This window comes from Myotis daubentonii, chromosome 12, assembly GCF_963259705.1.
Source record: "Myotis daubentonii chromosome 12, mMyoDau2.1, whole genome shotgun sequence".
Classification (NCBI taxonomy): domain Eukaryota; kingdom Metazoa; phylum Chordata; class Mammalia; order Chiroptera; family Vespertilionidae; genus Myotis; species Myotis daubentonii.
In genome coordinates, this window is record NC_081851.1 from 62,339,297 (window position 1) to 62,365,999 (window position 26,703).

The following is a 26,703-nucleotide window of genomic DNA, read 5'->3' on the forward strand; positions in this document are numbered from 1 at the left end:
ACCTTCACCGCCTGCAGCCCCATCCCTGGTCATCCTCCCAGAGCCTCCCCCTCTAACTGACAATAGCTGGGGCAGGGTCTCTGTTTTTAAGGAGGGATGGGATTGGATCAGGACACCGGATAGTCCGGATAACCTCCCATCTCAGAGTCCTTAACTTGAATCACACCTACAAAGTCCCTTTTGCGAGGCAGGCAGCATATTCACAGGTTCCAGGGGTTTGGATGTGGTAGGGAGACCATTACTCTGCCTCCCACACCAGACCTGACACCTCACTTCTTCCCTCAGGGTCTTCGGTCTGGGGCTGAGAAGAAGAGACAGGAGATGCAGCCCAACTCAGCCACTCCCTAAAGCACAGGGCAGCTGTCATAGAAAAAAACAATCTATTTCATTTTTAAAAGAAGAAACACCAACATTTTGCTTCGTTCTACAACTGTTTTCCACTGTTGATATCCTAGGGTTGCTTACAAAGTTCAAAAGAACATGTGCAATTCTGTTCCATCTGTACCGCACTTGGGGACGCGAATGAAATCCTATGGAAGGTCGAGGGGGGCGCTGACCCTGTGGATCCAGGCTGCAGCCCAGACATGAGCCGCGTGGCCTTGTTCATTCCGTCGGGGGGAGTTCGCCTAAGAGCTGCTCGCTCCGGCCGTTCTTCCATTTAGCCCTTTAGCGTTCCCGTCGGTATTAAGAGCCATCACGAGCCTCTTGGCTGTGTAATTCTAAAGCAGAATGTGTGAGCAAGATGAGGGCTTGATCCCTGGCCTTCGTTCAAGCACAGTGTCTCAGTCCTCAGCCCTCAGTCTGGTGGAAAGCTTCAGAAGCTTTCTGGCAGGTGAGAAAATCTCTGCTTTGAAGTCAATTTTGCTTGACATTTTAGGGGTCCACCCCAGGTTTCATACCTGCCCTCTCCCCAGCCGTCATGCATTTAACTGTCTGTCCTTGGGAGAGACGCTCACCCTCTCTGAGTGTTTCACACGCAGCCTCTCTTACGGGAGGTGTGTGATGATTGTGGAAAGAATGCTGTGGCTGTTGAAAGGTTTGCACAGTTGTGGGTTACGAGCCTCTGTCTGTGCAGAGAGAGGGCACGCGGCAGAGGGAGCGTGCCGGTATCAACGGTGGAACTCAGTGCAAGGTGAAGTCATGGGGACTAGAACCCAAGAGCCTGGTAGAGGGCGACGCTGGCCTGCTGAGAGGAGACCTGAGTGGACCAGTAGAAGGACAGACAGATGCAGGGAGAGGAGGAGGGAGGGGATGACCATGGTCTTGGCAGTCCTGTGACACAAGTCCCCCTTCACCTGGGCTACCAGGGCTGGTGTTCTGTTTCTTGTACCCCAAAGATCTTTGTGAGGGATACCCAGGGGTCAGAATGTGGGATGAACATTGCATTTTGCAAATCAGACCGTGTTTATATTTCTTGTATTTTTATTTTTTATTTGCCTTCTTTTCATAAGAACGATATCCTAAGTATTTTTAGAATTCTATTCCATTAACACATTTAGCACTGTCTTCTATTTCTGTTAATACTTAGTATGAGTTTTTTCAACTCTAAATTTAAAAGTCTAACTTTAGACATAAGAGTGTAAATCCTGACTCAGCTCTCCTAAGAAGCACCAAGGGCAGGAACCCTCCTGGGACTTCGTGGGCCAGTGGCCGGTAACAGTGGAGGTGAGAAGCCGGAGAGGAGGGGAAATTCCGAGGTTCAGGGGCCTCCCTCCTTGACCAGCTCCTGCCCAACCTGAGCCTCCCCTTCGAGTACTGGCACTTGAGGGGGGCCCACTTCTTTCAGAGCCTCCTTTCCTCACGAGGAGGTGGGGCCAGGAGCTTCCCCAGGCCCAGTGCGCTGTGATTCCCAGGGGTGTAGTGAGGGCCCCAAGTGCCAGGAGAGGCACCAGTTTCCCGGTGTGCCAACTGCTGGCCTGCCTGCTTTTCCTTTTCCAGAAACACAGGCCCCATAGTGGCATCTACCTCTGTCTCCCTACCCTTTCCTGCCCCACTGCCTCCCTCTCTAGGCACCTAGACCGGTTGGTAAAGAAAGGATAGAGGGGCCCTAGCCGGTTTTGCTCAGTGGGTGGAGCGTCAGCCTTCCGACTGAAGGGTCCCGGGTTCGATTCAGGTCAAGGGCATGTACCTCGGTTGCAGGCTCCTTTTCGGCCTGGGCCCTGGTTGGAGCTCATGCAGGAGGCAACCAATCAATGTGTTTCTCTCACATTGATACAGTGGGGCCTTGACTTACGAGTTTAATTCGTTCTGAGACCGAGCTCGTTAAGGAGCTCGTTAACTCAAATTACTCTATCAACTCAATGCAAAAAATCAGCCGAGAGACAGCTGGTATCTCAAAGAACTCGTTAGTCGGGACACTCGTAAGTCAAGGCCCCACTGTATTTCTTTCTGTCTTCCCCTCTCTCTCCCACTCTCTCTAAAAAACAATGAAAAATAATAGCCTTGGGTGAGGATTAAAAGAAAAAGGGAAAAAACAAAAAACAAAGAAAGGATGGAGGGGACCCACCCAGGCAAGGAAGACAGGCCGCTGAAATCAAAAGCAGTTTCAGCTCGTTCTCATCACCCCCTTCGATAGTTGTGTTCCCCACAGCCCACTGGTGGGTGTGTAACGTAGGGCATGCCAGCATTTCATTATTGATCATCCACCTACAGGGAACCCCAGGCTGCAGGGAGAGGCGGCTCGTCCAGTCTGTTAGCCCCAGATATTCATCTATGGGATGTCTTCCGAGTGCAGAGCCAGTCCCTGAATTACAGGGCGCCAGGGCTGGCAGAGCCCCCATAAATCATCTGCCCCACCCTGGACTTTGCAGATGGCAGCACTTACATGGAGAGGGTAAGTGACTTGCTTAAGGTCACAGAGCGGGACTCAGGCCAGATTTCAAGACAGCCTGTCCCCAGGTCATTGTGCTTCCCATTCCACCCTGTGGCTGTAGGAGGGTGAGGACGATGGCTTAGTTTGTATGAGCAATTGAGTGAAGGAAAACAGACCTATTTTCCTTCTGTGCTCCAAATTAATAAGGGACTCAGGTTGGGGAGGAAGACAAATAGCAAAGGCATTTTTAGAAGGAAGAACTGGAAAGCAAGGGAGATAAACTCTGAACTGCAAATGGTGTTCACAGTAGGAAAACATGGGAAAAGAATTTTGGGGTTTTCTTGAGGGGACGGAGTCTTTCTTGAATTGTTTTTCCTTCCCTGCTATACTTATTCTTTCATCCACGCTCTCTCTCATCACCATACAACATTATATTGCCATTTTTCTTCTCCTTGACATAGCTATCACTTTATTTTCATATTATGCGATCAGTCTCAGTATACACAGCCTTTAAAGCAGCTATTTTTAATGCAAGATGACATAGCAAACTTTAGATCGCTCCCCCCCCCCCCCCAGTACAATGGACCATGGACACCTGGCACAAAAGCACTTATATTTCCTCCCTGGAGAAGCTCGCCCTCCACTCTTTATCTTTGAAAAGTGACACAAGAATGAAATAGGTTGACATTTTGAAAACAAGAAAACAATGACCCAAAAAACGTATTTTCCTATTTCACGTTAAATTCCTCAAGATGGGTCATTTGACATTGAGAGTTAGCATTTGTAAGCATTGGTTGTTTTCACATATTTGACTCTAACTATAGACAAGAGTCAGTTAACTCATCAACTTTTTCTTCATAGAAATAGAAGATAGTGCTAAATGTGCTCTTGGAATTTAATTCTAAATGCTTGTGCTATAGTTCTTATGAAAAGGCATTTTTGTTTATTTCTTTTGACAACTCAAACATAAATATCTCGTGTCTTTCAGGTAGCAGCCTCAGTGACCACCTGCTCTGAGGCGTCCTCAGGAGCTGTTTGCAGGGTCTGGAGATCCCCCGGGCGTTGGCAGGTGTGAGTGCTGTCACTTTTCAGGAGGAGCAAATAAGCTGTGTTGTCGCTTCTGAGCAAGAGGCACCGAGGTCTAGGTTAGTGTCCCCTTCGAGTCTAAGCTGCTGGGGTGTGTGTGTGTGTGTGTGTGTGTGTGTGTGTGTGTGTGTGTGATGCTGTGTCTTATGGTCCTTTGTGGAAAGGGAGATAATTATCCTGCCCTGAATGTCTCTTGATTAAAAGTCGACTTATTATTTGAGATTTGTGCTTGCTTGATCTTTTCATAGTTTGCTCGTTATCTGTCAATATCTGTGTATCTGTTTTAGGGAGAAACCTAGTCATATCTGAAATAAGATTATTATCCCAAATAAGATAAGAGGTTAAGATCAAAAGTGGGTATGCATGTTCAATTTCTCCCCTAAAATAATAAAACGGATTGGGGACAGTCACCTGGGTGCTGAGCTGAGTGATGGGGCCACTCCCCTTCCCGCCCAGTCTCACATTGCCTGGCCAGCTCTTCAGGACCAGTGCAAAGGCCTCGGGGTGTTTGGAGAAAGAGTTCAGGCTAAAGCACCATGTTTTCTAGGCGTCTTCCTGATATGTGGGAGCACAGGGTGCGGCCCCTCAAACAAATACTCGAATAGTCAAGGTGGAAAGGAGTCCACCGTGATCTACAGATGAGGAAACCGATGACGGGAGGTGGAGGCCTTGCTCAAGGTCACACAGCTCAGCTAAGACTTGAGCCCAGAGGTCCTAACTCTCAAATCAGTATTTTCTCCACCAATCACAAGTACAAATGCCATTCACTTACAAGTGTTCAATAATCTGTTCCTTCTGGAATCTCAGATTCCTTAGATGGCATCTAGCTCGCTCCAGTCCCTTTACATGAGTATTAGGGCAGAGAATGAGTTTGTGCTCGTGGATGTGTTGGTATTATTTGTGGCACAAAATTAAGCCAATGTGACTTCTCTTGGTTTCTGAATTAGAATAGCACTTACCCATACTGAACAACGCCCACCAGGGGGCCTGCCGGGCCAATGTCAAGAGCCTGGGCAACGTCAGCCAGGAACTGCTTCTGGATTCGGAAGCGACGACTGCCAATGCTCGCGCTCCCGTCAATTAAGAACGCCAGGTCAACTTTGCAGCCTGAGGAGTGGAAGAGGGCCCTGTTATTCTGATGATCTCTCATTGCACTTACCTGTGCATGCATGTGCTCTCCCCCCTCTTTCTCCACCAGAGCTCCCCGAGATTCAATGAAAAGGTAAAAAGAAGTAGCAAGATGCAGGGTCTATCCATTTATTTACATCCAATACAGACTTTCACTGGGCACCAAGGTCCTGGATGTGTGGGCTAGTACTATTACCACAGCTGTTTTAGAATCTCGGTATCGGCCATAACTATAGACTTCAGAGCAGGGACCTCCAGTCAAGCCTAGGAAGGCCCTCAGAACGTGTCCTAGGCTCAGACCATAGAAGCGCAGAGCCCGGACATGGGAATTCACTGAGACTGACTCTCGGGAGTCTGTAGTCTTTTACTCTCCATCTCACCTTTTAGAATTCTATGTTGGGTCTTTATAAAGGTGCGAAAGAACCTGCAAAGCCAATGCTGAGCAGCAGGAATTACAGGATGAGAAATTGATAGCAATCTTCCCCTTCACTCCTCTGGGTGAGGCAACCATAGCATCACCCACATGTATCTACAGATGCCAGTGCTTGTTTGTAGCCATCTTAGATTTCCTCCTTTCTTTTAGCTGTGATAATGAGCAGGACAGTTACATCTAGTATCTCTGGACCTCTGTGCGTATATGAAGGTTATGATGGGGGAGGGGAGGACAGTGGGGCTGCAAGCTACTTCAAGCTTTCAAATGCCAACCAGAAATTGTGGACTGCCACATACACTGATAAAAGTTAGTGTCTTCTTTGCTCTTGGCTGAAGTGATATCCTCTCAGTATGGTAAAACTGATTATTCCATGCTGATCAGAATTTCTTGTGGGAGGTAGACAGCCCTTTGATTAATAAAAAATGAGGAATGAATTATTTAATGACTGCAATTTAGGAGACAGCATATTTCAAAACCGAGTTTGATGGGGAGAAAAAGAGAGGCAGTAAAGATAGGAATTTCCGGGCTGGAGTGTTGTGGGTGGGTGGTGCCGCTGCCCAGACAAGCCTGGGTCTCTCTGAGCTGCTGCGTGGTTACCATGAGGCCGCCGGCTGCTCTTCCCTGCACGGCATGGACAGTGCTTCCCTGTGACCAGAGGAGGACAAGCTCTGTAGGCAGCGAGGGGTTTTTATGTGGTTTTGTTGTTGTTTTTGTTTTTAATGAAAGCAAGAAATGGGCATGAGTTGACACAGTTTTAAGCAGAATTGATGAGAAGTATTTAATAAAGAGAGATCACAGAATTGTCCGATGAAGGGGAGAAGTTATATGTGAGAATGTGCTTTATTACCTTGCGGTGGGGTGGTTCATGGCAATCTGAGCCAGAGCAGCAGGCTTTGACAGGGACCTCTGTGGGCCTGGCTGGCTCCGCTCCAGCTGCAGTCGGTGCCTCAGCTCATTAGTGGATCTTGCAAACTTTTACTTCCTTTTTGCCTGGACAGTGCCTGCTGACTCTTCCTGTTCAGCTGGCCTGCCCTGTCCTTGCTGCCCCCAAACTGCCTATGCCTCAGCATGACCCTTGACATGAGGATTGGAAGAAGCAAGTCAGGAAGTGGAGATGAAAGATGCCACTAAAGCAGTGGTTCTCAACCTTCTGGCCCTTTAAATACAGGTCCTCATGTTGTGACCCCAACCATAAAATTATTTTCGTTGCTACTTCATAACTGTAATGTTGCTACTGTTATGAATCGTAATGTAAATATCTGATATGCAGGATCGTCTTAGGCAGCCCCTGTGAAAGGGTCATTCGACCCCCAAAGGGGTCGCGACCCACAGGTTGAGAACCACTGCACTAAAGCCTGGGATAAAGCAAAAGAGAAGAGGAACTGCTCTATGGCTTGTAGGCTCCTTTCCTAGGCCTGGGCTTGCAATGTGAGTTGTTGCCAGCAGGTGGCACTGGTGTTCTTCAGGGCTTGCTGCCCACTGGCACCTATGGTTTGCTGGAAATGCGACTCCCAGGCTCCACCCAGACCTATAGCCCATCTTGTTAGACCCGCCCCTTCACAAGGTCTCCAGGTGATTTGTGGGAACAGTCAAGTTTGAGAAGTAACTCCTGAAGAGCGTTCGCCTTCCAGATGTCAGCTGAGCAGTTCAATGCACCTTTTAAAATGAATACTGTTTTCTGTTGTGTGTGTGTGTTTTTTGTTTTTTTGTTTTTTAGTAACTATTAATTAGAGTAAGAGCCAAAGGAGATTTTGTTTTAAAATGTATAAAGTAGAATCCATGGATTTTGTAGTCTCTGATTTGGTTCTGCAAAGACCATCCCCCTCCCCCCCCCCCTTATTTCTTACATTGAACTGTGTTCAGGATGGGCATGTTCATTTTGCAGCTAGGTTTTGAAGAAGTGAGGTGGTTTTCTACTTGGGTAGTTCTCTTTGCTCACTAGCCTGACGGCTGATATTGGGGTCACCTTTGCTCCCCCTTTCCCAGAATGATCTAATGACAATGGTTCCGTCTCAAGGCATGTGTTCACTGAGACCTAGTGGCTTTCTCGTATTGAGATGAGATCAATACTGAAGGATGGAAGTGGGTTATGAAATGTTTAGCATGAATGATTTGTTATGGTAGAGACTGGAGGACTAGAAAGAAAAGGTAAGGTATGTTGTCTACAGGAATCAATCTATCCATGTTCTTAATTGTTTTGGTTTTCAACAAGGTACAGTTTTATTGATTAACTAGAGGCCCAGTGCACAAAAATTTGTGCACTGGGGGGGTGGGGAGTCCCTCAGCCTGGCCTGTGCCCTCTCGCAGTCTGGGACCCCTCAGGGGATGACCAACTGCTGGCTTAGGCCCACTCCCCGGGGGATTGGGCCTAAGCTGGCAATCAGACATCCCTCTGGCAGCCCGGGAGCCCTCGGGGGATGTCCACTTGCCAGTGGGGAGCAGGCCTAAGCTGCAGTCTGACATCCTTAGTGCTGCTGAGGAGGCAGGAGAGGCTCCCACCACCATCGCTGTACTGGCAGCCATCAGCCTGGCTTGTGGCTGAGCAGAGCTCCCCCTGTGGGAGCCCACTGACCACCAGGGGGCAGCTCCTGCATTGAGCATCTGCCCCCTGGTGGTCAGTGTGTGTCATAATCATCAGTCATTCCCAGTCTTCCTGCTGTTAGGGTCAGTTTGCATATTACCCTTTTATTATATAGGATAGAGGCCTAGTGCATGGGTGGGGGCCGGCTGGTTTGCCCTTCAGTGTGGGGGTCCCCAACTGGGGTGCCACTGGGGTGCTTGGCCAGCCTGGGTGAGGGGCTGGTGGCTGTTTACAACTGGTCACACCCCCTTCAGGGTGGGGGTCCCCACTAGGGTGCCTGGCCAGCCTGCATGAGGGGCTGATAGCTGTTTGCAGGCTGGTCAAGCCCCCCCACCCCCAGTGCGGACCCTCACCCCATGGAGGTTTGGCCAGCCTGGGTCAGGGGCTGGTGGCTGTTTTCAGGCTGGCCACACCCCCTTTAGGGTGGGGGTCCCCACTGGGTGCCTGGCCAGTCTGGGTGAGGGGCTGAGGGCCGTTTTCAGGTTGGTCAAGCCTCCCCGGCGACGGAAGCTCCCAGCCTCTCCTTTTTTTCTTTTTTCTTTTTTTCCTGGGATTTATTTACCTTCTATAATTGAAACTTTGTAACCTGGTGTGGAGCTCAGAGCCGCCAGGGCTTGGCTTCCTCCATCGCCAGGGGCAACCCAAGGCTCCAGCTCCGTGGCCACACCGGCTGAAAGCAGGTATCTGGGGTTTATTTACCCTCTATAATTGAAACGTTGTTGCCTTCAGTGTAGCTTAGAGCAGGCCGCGGCAGGCAGGGAACCTTGGCTTCCTCCATCACTGGAGCAAGCAAGCCTCCTGCTTGCTGCAGCTCCGTGGCTTCCGGCCGCCATCTTGGTTGGTGGTTAATTTGCATATCTCGCTGATTAGCCAATGGGAGGCGTAGCGAAGGTATGGTCAATTACCATGTTAGGTAAGATGCTGTGTGTTGGCCATAGAAGTACATCAGGCCAGTGTTTCTTAACCCTGGGTGAGTCTCAGCCGCGTAGGCAGCTTCAGCCCGGGAGGCACTATGGGCTGTGCCTGCTTCTCAGGAATTCTTGTGCAGAGTCACCACTTGCTTCGGGAGCCTGGCGTTCTGCATTTCTAACAAGCAATGTCGACACTTCTGGTCCCCAGACCACACTTGGAATAGCAAGATCTAGACTCAGATTCAGTAGGTATGAGGCAGGAATTGGTCATCTTTAATTTTTAAAAGTGTCCTCAGGTGATTCTCATACACAGTGGGGTCGAGACTCACAGCCCAGTGGTGGCTGATTCATAGTAAGCTTCTGGGGGAATTTGCGGATGCTCTCCTTGGCTTGCACACCCAACTCCCTCTTGGCTTTCCTCTTTTTCTCTGGTCCCTCCTTCCTGGTATCCTCAGGTGGCTTCTCCTCCACCTATTTAGTGTTAAAGTTCTTCAGGTTTAAGTCCTAGGTCATATTGCCTGTTTTCATAGGCTTGGTTTTGAGCCATAGCTCATCACCTTCCAACTCTAAATTTCTGGCTGGGCTGTTCCGTCTGAACATTGTGTCAGGGCAGTCTGGGTAGTCAACTCTCAGTGTTTTGCAGAAGATAAACAGACTTAAACGACCTCCCTGCCCCAACCTGCCCTGTTTGCAGTGGTCCTCAGGGCAGCACCATCCCTAGTTGCTCTAATCGTCTTTAATTACTCCTTCTCTTGCACCTCCTCCTCCAACGCTGTAGATGCTCCCTTCTTGATATCCACTGAATCTGCTATTTCTCTGCAACTCTGAGCTCTGTCTACTCTCATCTCCACTGGACCACTGGACCGCTGTCCTTTGGCCAGCCTCCTCTCTTCATATGCTCTTGTCTCCCCATCCTACCCTGTTGCCATAGTGATGTTTCAAACAGCTGATCCTCTCCCCCTCATGCACACAGAAAGTTTAAATCCTTCAAGCCTTCCCTTTCCCCTTAGAACAAAGTGACAGAAGAGAGGAGGTAAGCAGATCCATGGTAGGAAAGAGGCGGGTTTGGGTGGGAGTGAGTGGGAAGAGAGGAGCGAGCAGATCAGATGTCAGAGCCACTCTGGGTCTCTAGCTGTTAATTAACTTACTTGGATCTCCCTGGGATGTGGGGTCCAGAGGCTGTGTGCTTGGTTCTTCGTTTGGGACAAATCCTGGAAAAAGCAGTAAACTTTTGGTGACTTGGGAGGGCCGGAAGCATCTGGCCTTACCCCGGGGGGTGGGGACATAATGGGTAATCGCACCCACCTCAGGGGGCTTGGCTTATCGCTCACTGTGCTCTCCTCCTCACCACCCCCATCATAAGGGATAAGAAGAAATTAGTACTGACGGACTGTCCACTAAAGACACAGTGTGTGCTCACAGGGATTGGAAGTCGGACTTGAGTTCTGTCTCCGGCTGTTAACAGACTCATTTGAGCCTTAGTTTCCTTATCTGAAAGCATGAGGTGCTTTGCCACTGTAGTTCATCCCTCTGCAGAACTATGAAAACCTCCAGGTGAGGGCCCGTGCCTCGCTCGTCATAAACCCTCACGGTGCCCACCACCTGCAGGTCCTCAGCTGACATTTGGTGATTGAGTCAGTGAACAAAGATGGCTGAGACACAAGGAGGACCATCCTACGGGGTGGGGACAGAGTCTAGAGGGGTGGAGAAGGTACAAGTAACTCAAGTAAGAGGATCTAAAATGTGGCCCCTCTAAGTAAAGGTGCAAAACAGCTTTGTGCTTTGAGAGGCTGTATGACCTGAATTTCAATCGCAGGGTTTTTTTTAGAAGCCATTTACATGGGAGCCAAGATCACAAATATATCATTTAAGGAGTTAAAGACAGTACATAAGCACTCTTTTTAGGCTTGGTAAGGCCAATGACCTCACAGGCAGAGGGAACCTTGCACGGGAAGTGGGTCTCCCTGTTTTGAGGATGCTCAAAACAGCCCACAGCCTCCCAGTCCGGCAATGGGGGAAGGGGCTGGGGGCTCTGCCCACTCCTGGCAGCAGTGAGCTTGCTCCTGGCTTGTTCGTTTTTCCAACTTGCAAAGCACATGATTTCATCTTCCCATTAAAGGTCAGCTTACTCATCTCACTGCCTCACGTCATTTAAAGAGTTCACTTTGGGCGTCTGCGGGCCTTTCTCAGCCAGGAGCCTCTCAGGGAAACTGCCCAGGCTCCGCCCGCGTTGGAGGGAGAGAAGAAGTGGGAGCCCCCAGGCTAAGTCCTCTCCTGCACTCTCTCCGTCCTGCTCTTGCACCCAGAGCCAGAGGCCGGTTTATTGCTGCAGCTTCAAACACTTAAGGCAGGAACAGTGAGCACCGTTCCTTCAGGTGAAGGGAAAGCCTCAGTACCATTTGCAAAGCAGGAAGGGGAAACAGAAGGAAGTCAAGCGCGTCCAGATGGAGAGAGGGTCTAAGCCAGCGGTTCTCAACCTGTGGGTCGCGACCCCTTGGGGGGGGGGTGAACGACCCTTTCACAGGGGTCGCCTAAGACCATTGGAAAACACATATATAATTACATATTGTTTTTGTGATTAATCACTATGCTTTGATTATGTTCAATTTGTAAGAAAATACATCCTGCATATCAGGTATTTACATGACGATTCATAACAGTAGCAAAATTATAGTTATGAAGTAGCAACGAAAATAATTTTATGGTTGGGGGTCACCACAACATGAGGAACTGTATTAACACTAGAAAGACTGAAATTTAGTATATACCTATATTGCCCAAAAGCAGTCAAAATGACTGCATTGTGAAAGAATAATATCGGAGCACTCTTCACTTATGTTCCTTAGCTTTTCCAATAACTCACTTCTATTCGACATTTCTTTCATGAATTTAGGGCACAAAAGAAATACAATAAACAACTTATTAGAACAAGTATCACTGCATAAAGATTCGAATAACAAGTACTAGTTTAGCTTATTGAGCAACTGCAACTTATCAAGTATCAACAATTTATCATGTACTTGTATGTTATCATGTGACGGTAATCGAAAAAAAAAAGAAAACTGTTATTTCAATACAGAGCCGACCTGGTCATATAAGAAATTTACTCAATTCAATAATAAGAGTCATAATTTCCCCAAGCAGTCAAAATGACTGCTTTTGGGCAATATAGGTATAACACATATATATATATATACCGGAAATGAAGGAGGGGGAGGTAACTACAATTATTAATAAACGCATTCATATGTTGTAAAAAAAGTCACAAAATTCTAAGACATTGTGTCCTTATATACATAATTGTTTTTCTAATTGAAATTAAAAAACAGTCAAAATGACTTCCTTGGGCAATCTAGTGTTAAAGGGTCGTGGCATTAGGAAGGTTGAGAACCACTGGTCCAAACCCATTTTGGGAGCAGGGACCGCACTCCCTTCTGGCTCTGTGTCTTCACAGTTTGCTTTTCTGCTTTGCTATAATGTCCCCCCTTAGCCCAGGCTCTTGTGGGAGTTGCCAGGTGCCCTGTGCGTGGTCATCAGACCCTGATGTGGGAGGTGAAAGCGCTGAGGCTGCTCTCTGTGGGCCTGGCCCCTGGGCCCGGCTGGGTTGTTGGACTCCCTGGTTCTGAATCCTATGTATCTCCATCTGGTCTTGGTGAGGAGGTTGGGCTGCATAATTACCTGCATCTAAAAGGACCGATCCAGGCTTCCACATGTCCGTGTCCCCTGATTTTCAAAGTAAAAAGAGACAAACTTGTTACGTAGGTGAACCAGCAGCCTCTCTCAAGTGACCCCAGGATGATCACCTTTTCCAACGGTGTCAGGAAGTTCAGTGAAGGGGCAGGGCAGGGGGCAGGCTTTTGGATGAAGCAGCCTGAAATGTGTGGGATATTCCCATTGAAAGGTCTTGAAGCCAAAGACAAAAACACCTTTGCTCTTTTCTTCCTCGCATTGTGCATGAAGGATCATGGAAAAGTAGGAATCCTGGGATTCAAGGGAACCTAAAAGGCGATCCAACCCAAACACCGCCCAGCATCCTTACCAAAGTGAGTGGATGGCTAGTGCTTGAATGCCTCCAGAGATGGGGAACTCATTAATTACACAACCAAAGTAGGGAATTCTTCCTTGGACTACTGAGACTTTGAGGAAAATTTTCATTGTATCCATCTGAAATCTTTATCCACCATCCCTCCCTCCGCACCAGTTAAACACAGTGTGTACCCAACATTCTAGGTGCATTCGCCTCACCCGCCCATCTGTTTGTGTTCTCTTCCTTGGAACTTCACAGGAGAAAGGTGGCCCCTTCGGGGAGCAGGCACTCATTTCCTGAGGCTCTGCTTCTCACTGTGCGCCTCAAGCAGAATAAAGCAAGCGGCACCTGGCATTCCTTCTGCAGTAAAATATTTCATGCTCCCCCACCCCCTACACACACACTGGCGCTGGCTGATAAAGTAGAAAGGGTGGTTGGGAAGGGGAGATTCCTACCCCCAAGTCCCTGACCAGTTTGGGGGAACCATGGTTGAGAGGGGCTGGGAGGAACACTGGCATGTTAGGAAGCCTCAAAGGGACACCCGAACAGCTGTTTCTTTCCCTCCCTCCCTCCCTCCTTCCTTCCTTCCTTCCTCCCCATTTCCACCACCCAACTCCGACTCAGAAAGCCCAGAGCTAAGGGTGTAACAAACTGTTTTCTCAAAGCCATCACTGTTACTGCATGCTGGAAGTATTAACACACTCAAAAGAAGTGGTGGTTTTGTTCACACGTTTAAGATGGCAAGCTGTTTTGCAAGTCACGCTGTGCTCTTGCACATTCTGATTTAATGGTGAGAGCTGAGTTTAATTTAGCTCAGCCATTAACCAGGTGTGTGACCTTGAACAAGTCACATGCCCTCTGTGAACCTTAATTCCTTTGTGAATAACATTAGCAGATTGAGTGAGATGATTGCCAGGTTCAAAATATTTAGGATTTATATGTTTAAACATCCTGCTTCTTTAGCCTTATAACTCTATTGCCACCTACTGGTAAAAATATGCACTTTGCCCTTTCCCTAAAGAAAGGTGACATCTGTTTTTGCCCAAGGCTTTCAGCACCTTGAAGGTTATGAAGAATTAGAATGCTGGGTGCTGCTACCTTAGCTGGGGAGAGACCGTTTCCATGCCTCTGCCTGTCCTGTTGGTGCCACTTTCATTTATTTGGGACAAGTTTGAACCAAATTACTTTTATCCAAAAGCCGAGGCTGGAAAATGTTTGGACAGCTGAGACCTGGTGCTTTTGGACTTGGTTGTAATGAGAAGGAAGTAAATTTGTTAGAACATTTGTATTCCTGTGCTGAGGCGTAAGGGTGGTGTGGAAAAAGAAGCTGGAAGACCCATCCTGGGGCTACCAAACACCAGCCAGGCACTGGCGGGGCTCGCCCATCTTCTCTGACCTTAAGTCTCCTCGGCGAAGCTGAAGTCACAGAGACTTGTGCTTGGCCAGCGTGGCTCAGTGGTTGAGTGTCGACCTATAAGCTAGGAGGTCACGGTTCGATTCCCAGTCAGAGAATGTGCCTGGGTTGCAGGCTGGATCCCCAGTGTGGGATGTGCAGGGGGCAGCCGATCAATAATTTTCTCTCATCATTGATGTTTCTCTCTCCCTCCCTCCCTCTCCCTCTCCCTTCCTCTCTCTGAAATCAATAAAAATATATTAAAAAGAAAAAAAAAAGACTTGTCACCCGGCATCACATGGAGGTAAATGTATGAAAATCATTCTGGAGTGTCAGGCACTGCTGAAAAAGGAGTTAATTTTGTGACAGTTCTTGCTTGGTCGTCTCATCGGGACAGTCAGTGTCTAAGGGAAGTATTGGTTCTGACTGATGTCCACAGTGAAAATGTAGAAACATTAGCATTTCCTGAGCGCGTACCTGGTGTCAGGCACTGACCACGCACCAGAGGAGGTTAAGTCACAAGAACCTGTGAGTTCGGTACGACGACGTTCCCATTTCACAAGCGAGGAAACTGCCGCCAGGGAGTGGCAGAGCGAACCTCAAGGCCAGCAGGCGGCTCTGGGGCCTGCACTTAGCCACCGTCTGTGGCCCGCGATGAGTCATTGCTTCAGTGTCTCAGGGCACGTGGGTAGGCCCCTGAGTTGCTCGCTCCCTGGCACACCTCCTGCAGTGAGAGGGCCCGGACCATCCCGCACTAAGACCCCAGTGATGACCCGTGCCGTGGTCACAGCTGCTTCCGTGCTGCACATCTGGAAGTCACCAGCAGGGGACCCAGGCGGGAGCTGCAACACAGGGCCCTTCGGCTCCAAAGGTTTATGGGACAGAAGCACAGGTGGCCCTGCCGCTCCCCAGTTTCTCCCCAGTGACACCCCGGGGTGCTGGGGTCCGGCCCCAGCGGGTCCAGGGGTCCCCAAAGGTGTGGACGGAGTCGGCGAAGAAGGAAGGGCATGGAGACAGTGTTCAGTTTATCTCTTGCCAGGCTCCACCTCCAGGCTCTGAGGCCAGTCCCTGTCCAGGATCCTCCAGCGTGCTCTCGCCAGCGAAGTTCTTCTGTCTCTAGAGAACGTTCTGTGTAGGTTCTGTGCCTAGGCTCTGTCTCTCTTGGTCCTGTCTTCCAAGCCCTGTGTCCTTAGTTCTGTGTTCTGAGTTCTGTGTCTTTCTGTCTTGTTACAACTGTATTTATACCAGTTGATTCAATCCTATCAATCTCTATTACAAAGGTTAGGGCGTTTCTTATCTCCATTCCAGGGAGAAAAGATTATGTAGTTTAAGCATGATTGTTCGTAGTTAAAGGGATTAATTACCCGCCTGGCACTTAGTTGAGGGGTTTTATTCCCTCCCTAACTTCAGGGGAAAATCCCTACCTGGGGATTCAACCTTTCTCGGAGAGGTGACTTTGGTTAAAACACAGCGCCAAGAAGGTGAGCAAACATATTAAGAACCGTATGCCATATATGCCAGGTCCCTTGAAACAGCAAGGATGGACCGGCTCCCGGCACCGGGGTGCAGTTTTAGGAGGAGGTGGCGCTCTGAGAGGCAGCTGGGGAACCTCCACGCTTCCCCCCTGGCTGGGCCTGGCCTCCTGCAGCGGGGGCTGCACATTTCCCCTGAGCTTCCTCTCCTCTGGCTGCAGGAACCCAGGAAGCAGGCAGAGAGCAGCTGCGGCTGTTGGGGGGCTGCGGCCACGAGAAGGCTGAGGACCATCTGAGGCCTGGGCATGAGCCGTCACTCCCGTGAAGCCAACAGGCCCCGTTTACAAACCGATCACCCTCCAAACCTCGGTATGGGGTATTTGTTTGGGACCTGGCTGCCCTTTTCCCATGGAGACAACATTAACTCCGTGGTTAGGTTTCCAGGCCAGCGAAGCTCATTGATCAAACAGAGCCCCGAGGGCAAAAGGATGGTTCCAAGGAAAGTCACCCAGTTCTAATGTCAGTCATCAGGAGCACACCACTCCTGCCTCCTCCTCAGAATAGGGCAGGAGCCACCAGGCTGGCACAGGTGGCTCCTGTCCGACTCTCAGGGCCCTGGTGGAGGGGGGGGGTTGGCATAGGAGCTGCCGTTATCCACAGTGTATGGTGGGGGGTGCCCTCCACCTGCAGGAGCCATGATGGGGCTTCACGGCTGGTCCAGGCCAAGGGTTCGCTGGGAGGATCTGAGGTGCTCAGAGCAAAGTTGCAGCGATGATGGTGGCGGGAGAGCAGCAGCAGAAGTGGGTAGGATTTGAGGGTAGAAAGGGAGCTGGGAGCATCTGTTGGGTCAACGAGAGAGGACGTGATGATTGGGAGCAGGAGGAGGATGGAGAAGAAATGGAGGATAGAAAAAGGGAATGTGGTCAAATGCTGACAACAACCTTGGGTTGCTGGACAGTAGAAAGTAGGACCTGGAGCCCGGCCAAGCATAGCTCAGTGGTTGAGCATCAGCCTATGAACCAGGAGGCTACGGTTCAATTCCTGGTCAGGGCCCATGCCCTGGTTGCAGGCTCAATCCCTGGTGTGCCGGAGGCAGCCAGTCGATGTTTCTATCGTCATTGATGTTTCTATCTCTCTCCCTCTCCCTTTCTCTTACAAATCAATAAAAATATGATTTTTTTTAAAAAAAGAAAAAGAAAGTAGGGCCTGGAGATAGGTCTTGTTGCCAACCATGCCCCTGGCCGTGCCTGATTCCAGTGGCAAGAACCTAGGCTGCCCAGGTCCGGGGGCCTCTCAAGTAGACCAGCCCCAGGAGAGCCCTGGGGTGTCTGGACCGGCAGAAATTTTCTCTTTGACAGAACAGACAAAGCCAAGAGATGTTTTCTAGAGGTTAACACAACTCGGGTGACCTGGATTGAGCCGCCGAGGCCTGCAGTGTGTGGGGAGGGCATGTCGGCAAGGGAAGCCCGGCGGGGGTGCTGAGCAGCAGGCAGCCTGGCCAGGCTGACACCTCCCGCCCGCAGGTTTCTGGAGAGCAGCTCCCGGAGCATCTGCCTTCTGTACCGGAGGGGATTGCACTGGGCCGGCCGATCCACATGCAGCCAGCAGTCTGCTTTCTTTCCCTCATTTTGCCCCCTGATGAAAATGCCCTGGTTCAGGTTTTCCTTGGAAGCCAGCTGAGCTCTCTGTGGTTGGCCCTCCTTTTGAGGGTTGCAGAGGAGGCAAAGATCCTGGCCAAGAGGACAGGAGGAAGGAGTGCCCCATGCTTGGCTGCCTGAACACTCCCCTGGGCCTATTAAGGCCTAAAATGGCCTTGCAGTCCTCGCCCCGCCCAGCAATCTGATTCTTAAGCCCTTTGTCCAGGACAGCAGCAGGCACGTTAGCAAGGGTGTAATTGTGAAGCTCCTAGAAGCTGCTAGTCCTGTCCAGGGACCTCATGGAGCCCCTGCTCCAATGGGCATCAAAGCAAAAGAGAACTTTCCGTCTCTCTAGGAGTCTTTCACCATGTGGAGGGCAGGCAGGTAGCCCTGAGCAAAAGACAGACCTACTCTGTTTTCGTTGGAGGTCTGGGCCCATCCGAACGCCCTGCGGCTGCAAAGGGAATAGTACTTGTATCAATCAAGTCTCTGAGCTCAGGGCCCGGAGGTAGTGGAAAGCCTCTAAGGCAGCGGTTCTCAACCTGTGGGTCGCGACCCCTTTGGGGTCGCCTAAGGCCATCGGAAAACACATATGTAATTACATATTGTTTTTGTGATTAATCACTATGCTTTAATTATGTTCAATTTGTAACAATGAAATTGGGTGTCACCACAACATGAGGAACTGTATTAAAGGGTCGCGGCATTAGGAAGGTTGAGAACCACTGCCCTGAGGTCACTCAGTTGCCCCTTCTAATCGCCACAGGCTTCAACATCAAGAGAACTGCTCCATCCTCTGCATTCCCAGTGCTTGGGTCAGACCTTGAAGGGCGCACAGAAGGGAGCAGAGGGAGCCCAGGAGCGTCACAGTGCACAGGAGAAATCCTGGAGCGGAGGGAACGTATTTCTGTTCCTCACATCTGGAAGTACCAGGGCCAACTTAGCTCTGCCTTTCCTGGGAAAAGATAAAAATTTCTCCTCCTTTTACCCTAGTTCCTCAGGCATAAACCCTAGAGAGTATCCCTTTTCAGGTTTATAAGAGCCAGTTACTGAATCCTTAGGAATTTCTTATTAAACCCCCCCACAAAATTGCCTCCAGGGAATGGCGATGAGCGAAAACTTTGCTTATGTAAGGCTTCCTTACTTTTCTTACCAGTTTCTTTACAAGTGGGGCCCTTGGGCTGTATCTTTTGTTGGCATCACCGGTGGAATGCTTTCTGTCCAAATCTAAATCAAATGGCAAGGATTTGGAAAGACAAAACCCGTGTAAACAAACTTAACTTTCATCAGCTAGAAAGGTGAGTTCAGGTTCTTACCTGGATTGGCACGGGGGCTGTTTTGGCTGCTTGTGTAAGAGGTGGTGGACCAGAGATCTGTAATAACATTTGACTGGTCAGAGCATGAATGTTAATCTAATCGCAATCCTTCTTTCCATGATCTAACCTAATAAGACATTACCAAGGCCAGAACCAAGGTAAAGCTTTGTCCTTGGGCGGTCTGAACCTGCCCCAGAGGAAGCAGTGAAACGGAAAAAAAGAAAGAAAGGAAAAGGGTTGAACTTAAAACATTATTCCAGGTAATAATAACCCTTGTATTTCACTTCTTTTACGAAAGTACCATATTTTTTATACTTCATTATTACAATAATTCTTCTCAATTGTGCCACTTCCAAGGCGGTTAAAGTAATCCTTCAATAGACATGTCACTTAACATTGAGCAATTTGCTTAAACTGTGTTAACGTGGCATTGATGCAAATAGCGTTAGCGCTCAGTGATTTTTAAAGGTACACAATGGGTTATCCTTAATTACTCTGAGAGAGAATCAAATCGGCTTCAGCATTCATCATTTATTGGGCAGTTTCTCTGAAGCAAGGTTTTAAAAGGGAGGACGGAGATGGGGGTGGAGGTTCTGTAAAGAGCAATGCAAAATCCCTTTGTGGGAGAAGGGGCCACGTAAAAACCAGCAGAGGGAAAGAACCAAATTTCATGGAGGGGAAGAGGTAAGAGGCCATGGAAAACCATCAGCTTCTCTTGCAATCAAATCTATCTGCCATCAATTTTCCATTCCCTTTGTCTTTGTTCCAATCATTTGGACACAAGACAGACTAGCTTTCCTTTCTAATTATAAAGACAACACATGCTTACTGTAAAAAGTATACTAAGGACAGTAAGAAATCACCTGCAATGTAATCCCTGTATTCGAGTCTACAATCTATCCTGGTATGCAATTTTGGTTTGTAGAATTATATCCCCTTTTCTATGCAGCATTCTCACGCACAACACATAGTTACGAGCGTGAGATGGGTGCCTGTGCTGTTCTATAGCTGCTTCTTTAACCTCACAATCTGTGCCAGGCTAAGCTTCTGTCAGTAAGTGCACCTCGTCATCAAAATTTAATGGCTGTAGAGTAACTTCTTTACTGGTCTGATGATGGACAGTTAAATCGTTTCCATTTAGTTTTCTATGATGAACAACATCCATGTCCGGGCTTCTTTACACCCTTGGCTGGTAATTACCTGAGAATATATTTCTGTAAGTGCAAATTCTGGGTCATGTCTCCACACGCTTGCCATAACGGTGTGTTATCAATTTCCAGTGTGAATTGGTGAAAATGACATCTTACTGCTTAATTTGCATGTTTTATTCTTGGTGAGGTTGAACATCTTTTGTTATATTTATTGGCCACATAATAGTTCTTGCACTTTATCTTTGCCTGGTCATGACCTTCACCCATTTTTCTTTTGGAATGTTTGTTTTCCTATTTGTAAGACTGGATTTTAGGAAAAACTTTCTCCAGGCACCTTAAGGAAATGAAACCTTCAGAGATGAGATAAATGTTGGTAGACAGGGAAGTTGCATGAGGAAGGGATGGGCAGTTACAGATGCTGGTCGCCTTCCTGTCCCAGGTTTCACCACTTCCTTCTCCTTTCTAACACCTGTCAAGAGGGTGGAGTGGAGTAGAAAGGTGATCAGAGCCATCACTGTGCCTTGCCACTAGGTGGCGCTCTGCTTCCCTCATTGGTCTGCCCTTCCTTGTGGAGGCATTTAATCTGCTACATTAGCTGAAGCAACCATGGAGCTTCTTAAAATGAACCTGACCAGGAAAGCCATGCTGGGCAAAGCCACTTCACATTGCAGACCTGGTGGGTTCAGCTGACTCTGCAGGTGGGCCTGGAGGGATTTTTCCATCTTTTCCAGAACTTTTTCCTTAGTGTATCTATGGATATGGTTCTCTAGGCTGCCCCCTCTGGTCCTAGGATGCAGCTCTGTGGCCTCTTGACTCCTGTGGGTGCCAATATAGTCCTTGGCCTCTACCTGAAGAACGGCCTCACACCTGCCTGGGAGAGGAGGTCTCTGTCCCTCTGGCTCTCGGGACCCCTTACCCCCAACCTTGAGTTGCTCCTCAGTATCTTGTTAGCTTTGCACATTCGTGGATCAGTAAAGGGGCTATGATGAGACCTTGGTGTCCAGTCCTATCTTCATTGGAGTCCTTCCACCTATATCAGCTCCTCTTCCCCTGTCTTTTCCTGCCACAAACTTTCTACTAAAATCCCTTCAAGTTCCTATGTCCCATCTGAGAGGCAGCTCTGTATCTCATTGTAAAGCAAAGATGAGTCATGGACCTCAAAGGCAGATTGTTCCTGTCCCACCTGCACATTTCTCACGTGTCCTAAGCTGAAGCGACCTGCTACAGGGATCCTGGTGGGGTGTGTTCACCAGTGTAGCCCAAGATCCTAGAACAGTGCCTGACACATAGTAGACATTCAATAAATATTTGTCAAATAAGTAAATGAATTGGATTTTACTGGAACACCCTCATTCACAACCACTTCTTAAACCTTTTGACTAAAGTCAAAATAAGAGAAAACAAAAACAGAAAGCCAACCTTGATAAATACAATAACAGCAACCCAGTTGTCTGTCAGCAGCAGGGTTACTCTCCTATAGGAGGCAGATTATCTTCAGCTCATTTGAAGAAACAGAGGAGTTATTTGTAAACTAAAGATTGTATAGTTGGGATAAAATATCACAGAAAACATCTATAGCCATATATTAAGATAGGCATTTATAAAAGTAGATTGGTGGTTACCTAGGGCTGGAGGAAGGAGAGATTAGGGTGATATAGTGAATGACTCAGTTGGGGTACAGGGTTTCTTGTTGGGGAGATAAAGCGTTCTAAAAGTGATTGTTGGTGATGATTGTACAACCTTGTGAATATACTAAAAACCATTGAATTGTACATTTTCAATGGGTGAATTGTATGGTAGGTGAAAAGTATCTCAATCAAGTTATTAAAAAGACATAGCCCTTCACACATCAGCTTTCACTTCTCTTCAGTCCTACAGAAAGTCCCTTGAGTAGGCAATATAAGCTTTTAAAAGCTCTCTCTCCCATCCCCCTCCATGGCCTGGCTCCGTTCTTGGCAATTACTGGGCATACTGCATGGACGCTCGCTCTGGGAGTAGATATCTGTCCAGCAGCCTGTGGGGAGCATGGGCGCGGGTGCTGGACAAGGATGAAGAAGGAGCCCTGATGGGCGGGGAGGCTGTTGTCCAAGGTCCCTATCCCCAGGCCAGGAATAATGAAGTGTTGCCAGGTTGGGAGCCACTACTGCAAGTTGCTTGAGGTTTTCCATAAGCACAGGCCCCACTTGTAATAGGATTTCCAAGCTTCCAGGGTAGCCACGCAAATATGCACATGTTTGATTATATGTGTTAGGTAAAAGTTGTCCTCAAAGGAGACACCAGGAGCAAACAAGTTACTCAGCTACTCAAAAATCTTTGAAAGAATCAAGGCCTCCAAAAGTCAAGAGCCTGAAATTAAGAAAATGGAAAATGTCTGCCTATGGGAGCTCTGTCCCCAGCATCCTTCCTAAGTGTTTTCTCGTTTGCTGTCAGGCATAGTGTGCCTGTGTTCATATTAACCCGAGGTGAATAAGAACAGGGTGGTGAGAAGTGTCTATCAATCTTCAGAAATTATTACTTTTTAAACATATTTTTCTTATTGATTTCAGAGAGGGAGGGAGAGGGAAGAGAGATAGGAACATCAATGATGAGAATCATTGATTGTCTGCCTCCTGCACGCCCCACACTGGGGATCCAGCCCACAACCTGGGCATGTGCCCTGACCGGGAATAGGTTGATGTTCAACCACTGAGCCATGCCAGCTAGGCCAAAATTATATTTATTTGGGGACTTTATATCATAGCTTCTTCCATGAGTTGTTCATTGAATGGAATAATAATAATAATCTCTATTTCATAGGGTTGTTGGGAAGATTAAATAAATTAATGCTTGCAGGGTGCCTGGCCCACGGAAAGTGTGGACTATGTGCATTCTATTACTTATTATTATTTTTTAATCCTTACCTGAAGATATTTTTCCATTGATTTTTAGAGAGAGTAGAAGAGAGAGGGAAAGACAGAGAGAAATATTGATGTGAGAGAAACACATTGATTGGTTGCCTCCTGCATGCACCCTGACCAGGGCCTGGTCCAGGGAAGAGCCTGCAACCGAGGTACATGCCCTTGACAGGAATTGAACCCGATACCCTTGGGTTCGCGCAGGTGGACACTCTATCCACTGTGGGCTCCATTACTTGCTGTTAATCACAGTGGGAGTTGGCTATGTCTAATCTTGCCACCCATCATCCATGTCACGATGGGTCAGGCCTGCTTCTGTGATCTTCATGAGCACCTGGGTGTGGTTTATGGCAGGGATGCCTCCTGCAAGGGGAGCCACAGGAGGGCCAGGCTGCCAGGGCTCACACCCAGCTTTGCCACTGCCCAGCTGTGTGATCTGGGACCAGTTTCCTCGCCTCCCTACGCCTTGGTTTCCTCATTGTCAACACATTGGATCAATCAAATGGAAGGTGACATCTACGTGATGGGGTTGTTGTGAGGATTTAATAGGCTGATATTTGTAAGATGCTTAGGAGAGTATGTAGCACATTTAAAGTGCGTATTTGTATTGGTTAAATAAAAAGATGGAATGAGAGCTGGTTGGCTCTGATATGGAGGGGAAGGGCCGTGCTGTGTGGCCGGAATGTTTGGAAGCTGGAGGTGAGGCTGAAAAGGACAAGTTCTGAGCACCTCCTCCTCGAAGGACAAAGTGGCCCCAGGAGGGAAATATTAGGACCAATTGCTGAGACAGCGCTGACACTCCAGTGGAATTTTCCACCCCCTTCCCAGAAGGCCTGTGGAAATGAGGAGGCGCTGATGAGCCAGGATGGCTTACATGCACACGTAACTATGCAGAGAGAAATATTGATGTGAGAGAAACACATTGATTGGTTGCCTCCTGCATGCACCCTGACCAGGGCCTGGTCCAGGGAAGAGCCTGCAACCGAGGTACATGCCCTTGACAGGAATTGAACCCGATACCCTTGGGTTCGCGCAGGTGGACACTCTATCCACTGTGGGCTCCATTACTTGCTGTTAATCACAGTGGGAGTTGGCTATGTCTAATCTTGCCACCCATCATCCATGTCACGATGGGTCAGGCCTGCTTCTGTGATCTTCATGAGCACCTGGGTGTGGTTTATGGCAGGGATGCCTCCTGCAAGGGGAGCCACAGGAGGGCCAGGCTGCCAGGGCTCACACCCAGCTTTGCCACTGCCCAGCTGTGTGATCTGGGACCAGTTTCCTCGCCTCCCTACGCCTTGGTTTCCTCATTGTCAACACATTGGATCAATCAAATGGAAGGTGACATCTACGTGATGGGGTTGTTGTGAGGATTTAATAGGCTGATATTTGTAAGATGCTTAGGAGAGTATGTAGCACATTTAAAGTGCGTATTTGTATTGGTTAAATAAAAAGATGGAATGAGAGCTGGTTGGCTCTGATATGGAGGGGAAGGGCCGTGCTGTGTGGCCGGAATGTTTGGAAGCTGGAGGTGAGGCTGAAAAGGACAAGTTCTGAGCACCTCCTCCTCGAAGGACAAAGTGGCCCCAGGAGGGAAATATTAGGACCAATTGCTGAGACAGCGCTGACACTCCAGTGGAATTTTCCACCCCCTTCCCAGAAGGCCTGTGGAAATGAGGAGGCGCTGATGAGCCAGGATGGCTTACATGCACAGGTAACTATGCAGAGAGAAATATTGATGTGAGAGAAACACATTGATTGGTTGCATGAGCCCTGACCAGGGCCCGGTCCGGGGAAGAGCCTGCAACTGAGGTACATAGAAACTGGAGATTGGGTTACCAGTGCACGCTTCAGGTTGTGTTTGAGGTAATACCGAGATTGATCCCTTAAACTAGAGACTTTGGTAAAACCTAAAGCTTTACTTAAGAAATTGATACAAGTAGGAAGACAAAAAGCAGTCAGAAAAGGAATAAAGATTTTAACTATCTGGCTTTTCCTAAAGGGATTTTTTTTTGTTTTATTTGTTTCTAATATTTGAAAGTTCCCAGGAGTTTATAATCTGTCACTTAAAACAAAACAGAACTCAACAGTGTTTACAGAGAAACCTCCTATCCCTTCAGCTGAGCTTTTGGAGAAATGGGGATTTTGTAATGGGAAAGTTTCATGTGATATCCTACCTTCAAAAGTAAGATAACAAAGGTCCTATTTTTAAATCTATTTAAAACCCTTTCTATACAGTTTGCTTATTAACTCTTAGCTTGATCCTAAACTATTATTATTGGGCTCATGTTTACCCCTTAAATCTGGGAGAACACATACCCCTGGCCCAGGTCTCAGGCATTCCTCCCTCACCCAGCTCCAAAGGTGGGAGACAGGCACTCCACACAGGCGTTCAGACAGAGGACTAATCTAAAAGCCAGTCTCCGGTTTTCTTGCACATGGAAACACACAGTGTACCTACTGACCCAGCTCCCGGCTCCTGTGGCCCACAGGCTGTGGTCTGGGGCTGCTGGCGGCGGAGCCTGCAGGGGCGGATGGCTTGGGCAAGGTGGTGTGGGTGCCTTCTGCAGAGGTGGTCCCCGGTACCTGCATCAGGGTCACTGGCTGTGCGGTTGTCCCTGGAACTGATGGCTTCTGATAGGCTTTTGTGGTCTCATCTGTAAAAAAATGAAATTACACTGGGGCCTATCAAATAGCCAGTAGACTCTGCTGGACAGATGTAGAATAAACGTTTGTTGGACACTAGCTTATGAGCAAAGACCTGTGCTGGCGGCTGCGGAGGGCAAAATTCACCTGCCCCACAGGGATGGAGCAAGAAGCCAATACACAGACCAAAGACTGAAGAACAATAAAGTAATTAAAGACAGTTCAAACCTCAGAGATGTGGATAAGGCAGAACATGATTAATTGCCAAGTTAATTTTCCAGACGCTAGAGGCAATGGTCTTAAACATACTTTTTTGATATTTCAATTAGCATTGGTCCAGGGATAAAAGGTACTCTAGTGTTCACTTACGTTTAGAGAATACATTCTACATTTCTACTTCATGACTAGTCAACTAACTCCTCTGGGCCTCAGTTTCCTCATCTGTCCAATGAAGTAAGAGAACTAGTTAGATTGTAAGGATCATGTTGATTCTGCTAACCTCTGCTCTTCATCCATGTGTGACACTTTAGATTGCTTTCACAATTTTAAATGAGTTTGTTACTACTCTGGGGGCTCTGAAAGTATTTCTGATGGTTTAGGGCAAGGGGACATGTGGCTACCCACTGGGCATTGTCTTCAGAAGCATGTGTTTGTGCCGGAAGGAGACACAAAAGGGTCCCACAAAGTGAAGAGCACCCCAGTCCTGGGAGGACAACAGCCCCCTCGAAAATGCCTGGTGGATCCAGGCATGGGGGTTATGCCAGCTCCTCCAGCTGACCATCTGTATCTCTGACAGTTCTGGAGGCCAGGAATTGGAAATAGGTGTCACCTGTCTGAACTCAAGGTGGCAGCAGGACTGAGCTTTCTTGGGAGGTTCTTGAGTAGAAGTTGTTTCCTGCCTCTTCCATTTTCTGGTGGGTGCTGGCATTCCTGGGCTTGTGGCCACACTACTCCAATCTTAAAGGCCAGTGTCCTCAATTTTCTCTGCTCCATCTTCAGTTGATCTTCTCCTCTGTGTGTGAGTGTGTCAATCTCCCTCTGGTTCACTATTATAAGGATACATGTGATTGCATTTAGGGCCCACCCAGATAATTCAGAATAACCTCCCCATCGCAAGATCCTTAACTTTATCCCCTCTGCAATGCCCATTTTTGCCATGTAACATTCACAGGTTCCAGGGATGAGGACATGGATATCTTTGGGGTGGGATGGGGCG

The 26,703-nt window shown here is 48.3% G+C and overlaps 1 protein-coding gene across 2 annotated transcripts in view; it reads right to left on the reverse strand.

Annotated features, from left to right (window-relative positions):
* Nucleotides 1-26,703, reverse strand: part of VIT (vitrin) — a 93,220-nt gene that overhangs the window by 13,932 nt on the left and 52,585 nt on the right. The window contains exons 7-11 of one of the 2 annotated variants that reach the window (XM_059660094.1): nucleotides 25,307-25,498; nucleotides 18,797-18,853; nucleotides 12,630-12,674; nucleotides 10,100-10,162; nucleotides 4,858-5,005 (exon numbers count right to left, since the gene is read on the reverse strand). In XM_059660094.1, the coding sequence (XP_059516077.1) occupies nucleotides 4,858-5,005; nucleotides 10,100-10,162; nucleotides 12,630-12,674; nucleotides 18,797-18,853; nucleotides 25,307-25,498 (505 nt within the window). The remainder of the gene's footprint in view (nucleotides 1-4,857; nucleotides 5,006-10,099; nucleotides 10,163-12,629; nucleotides 12,675-18,796; nucleotides 18,854-25,306; nucleotides 25,499-26,703) is intronic. The other variant, XM_059660095.1, reaches the window with a different exon arrangement.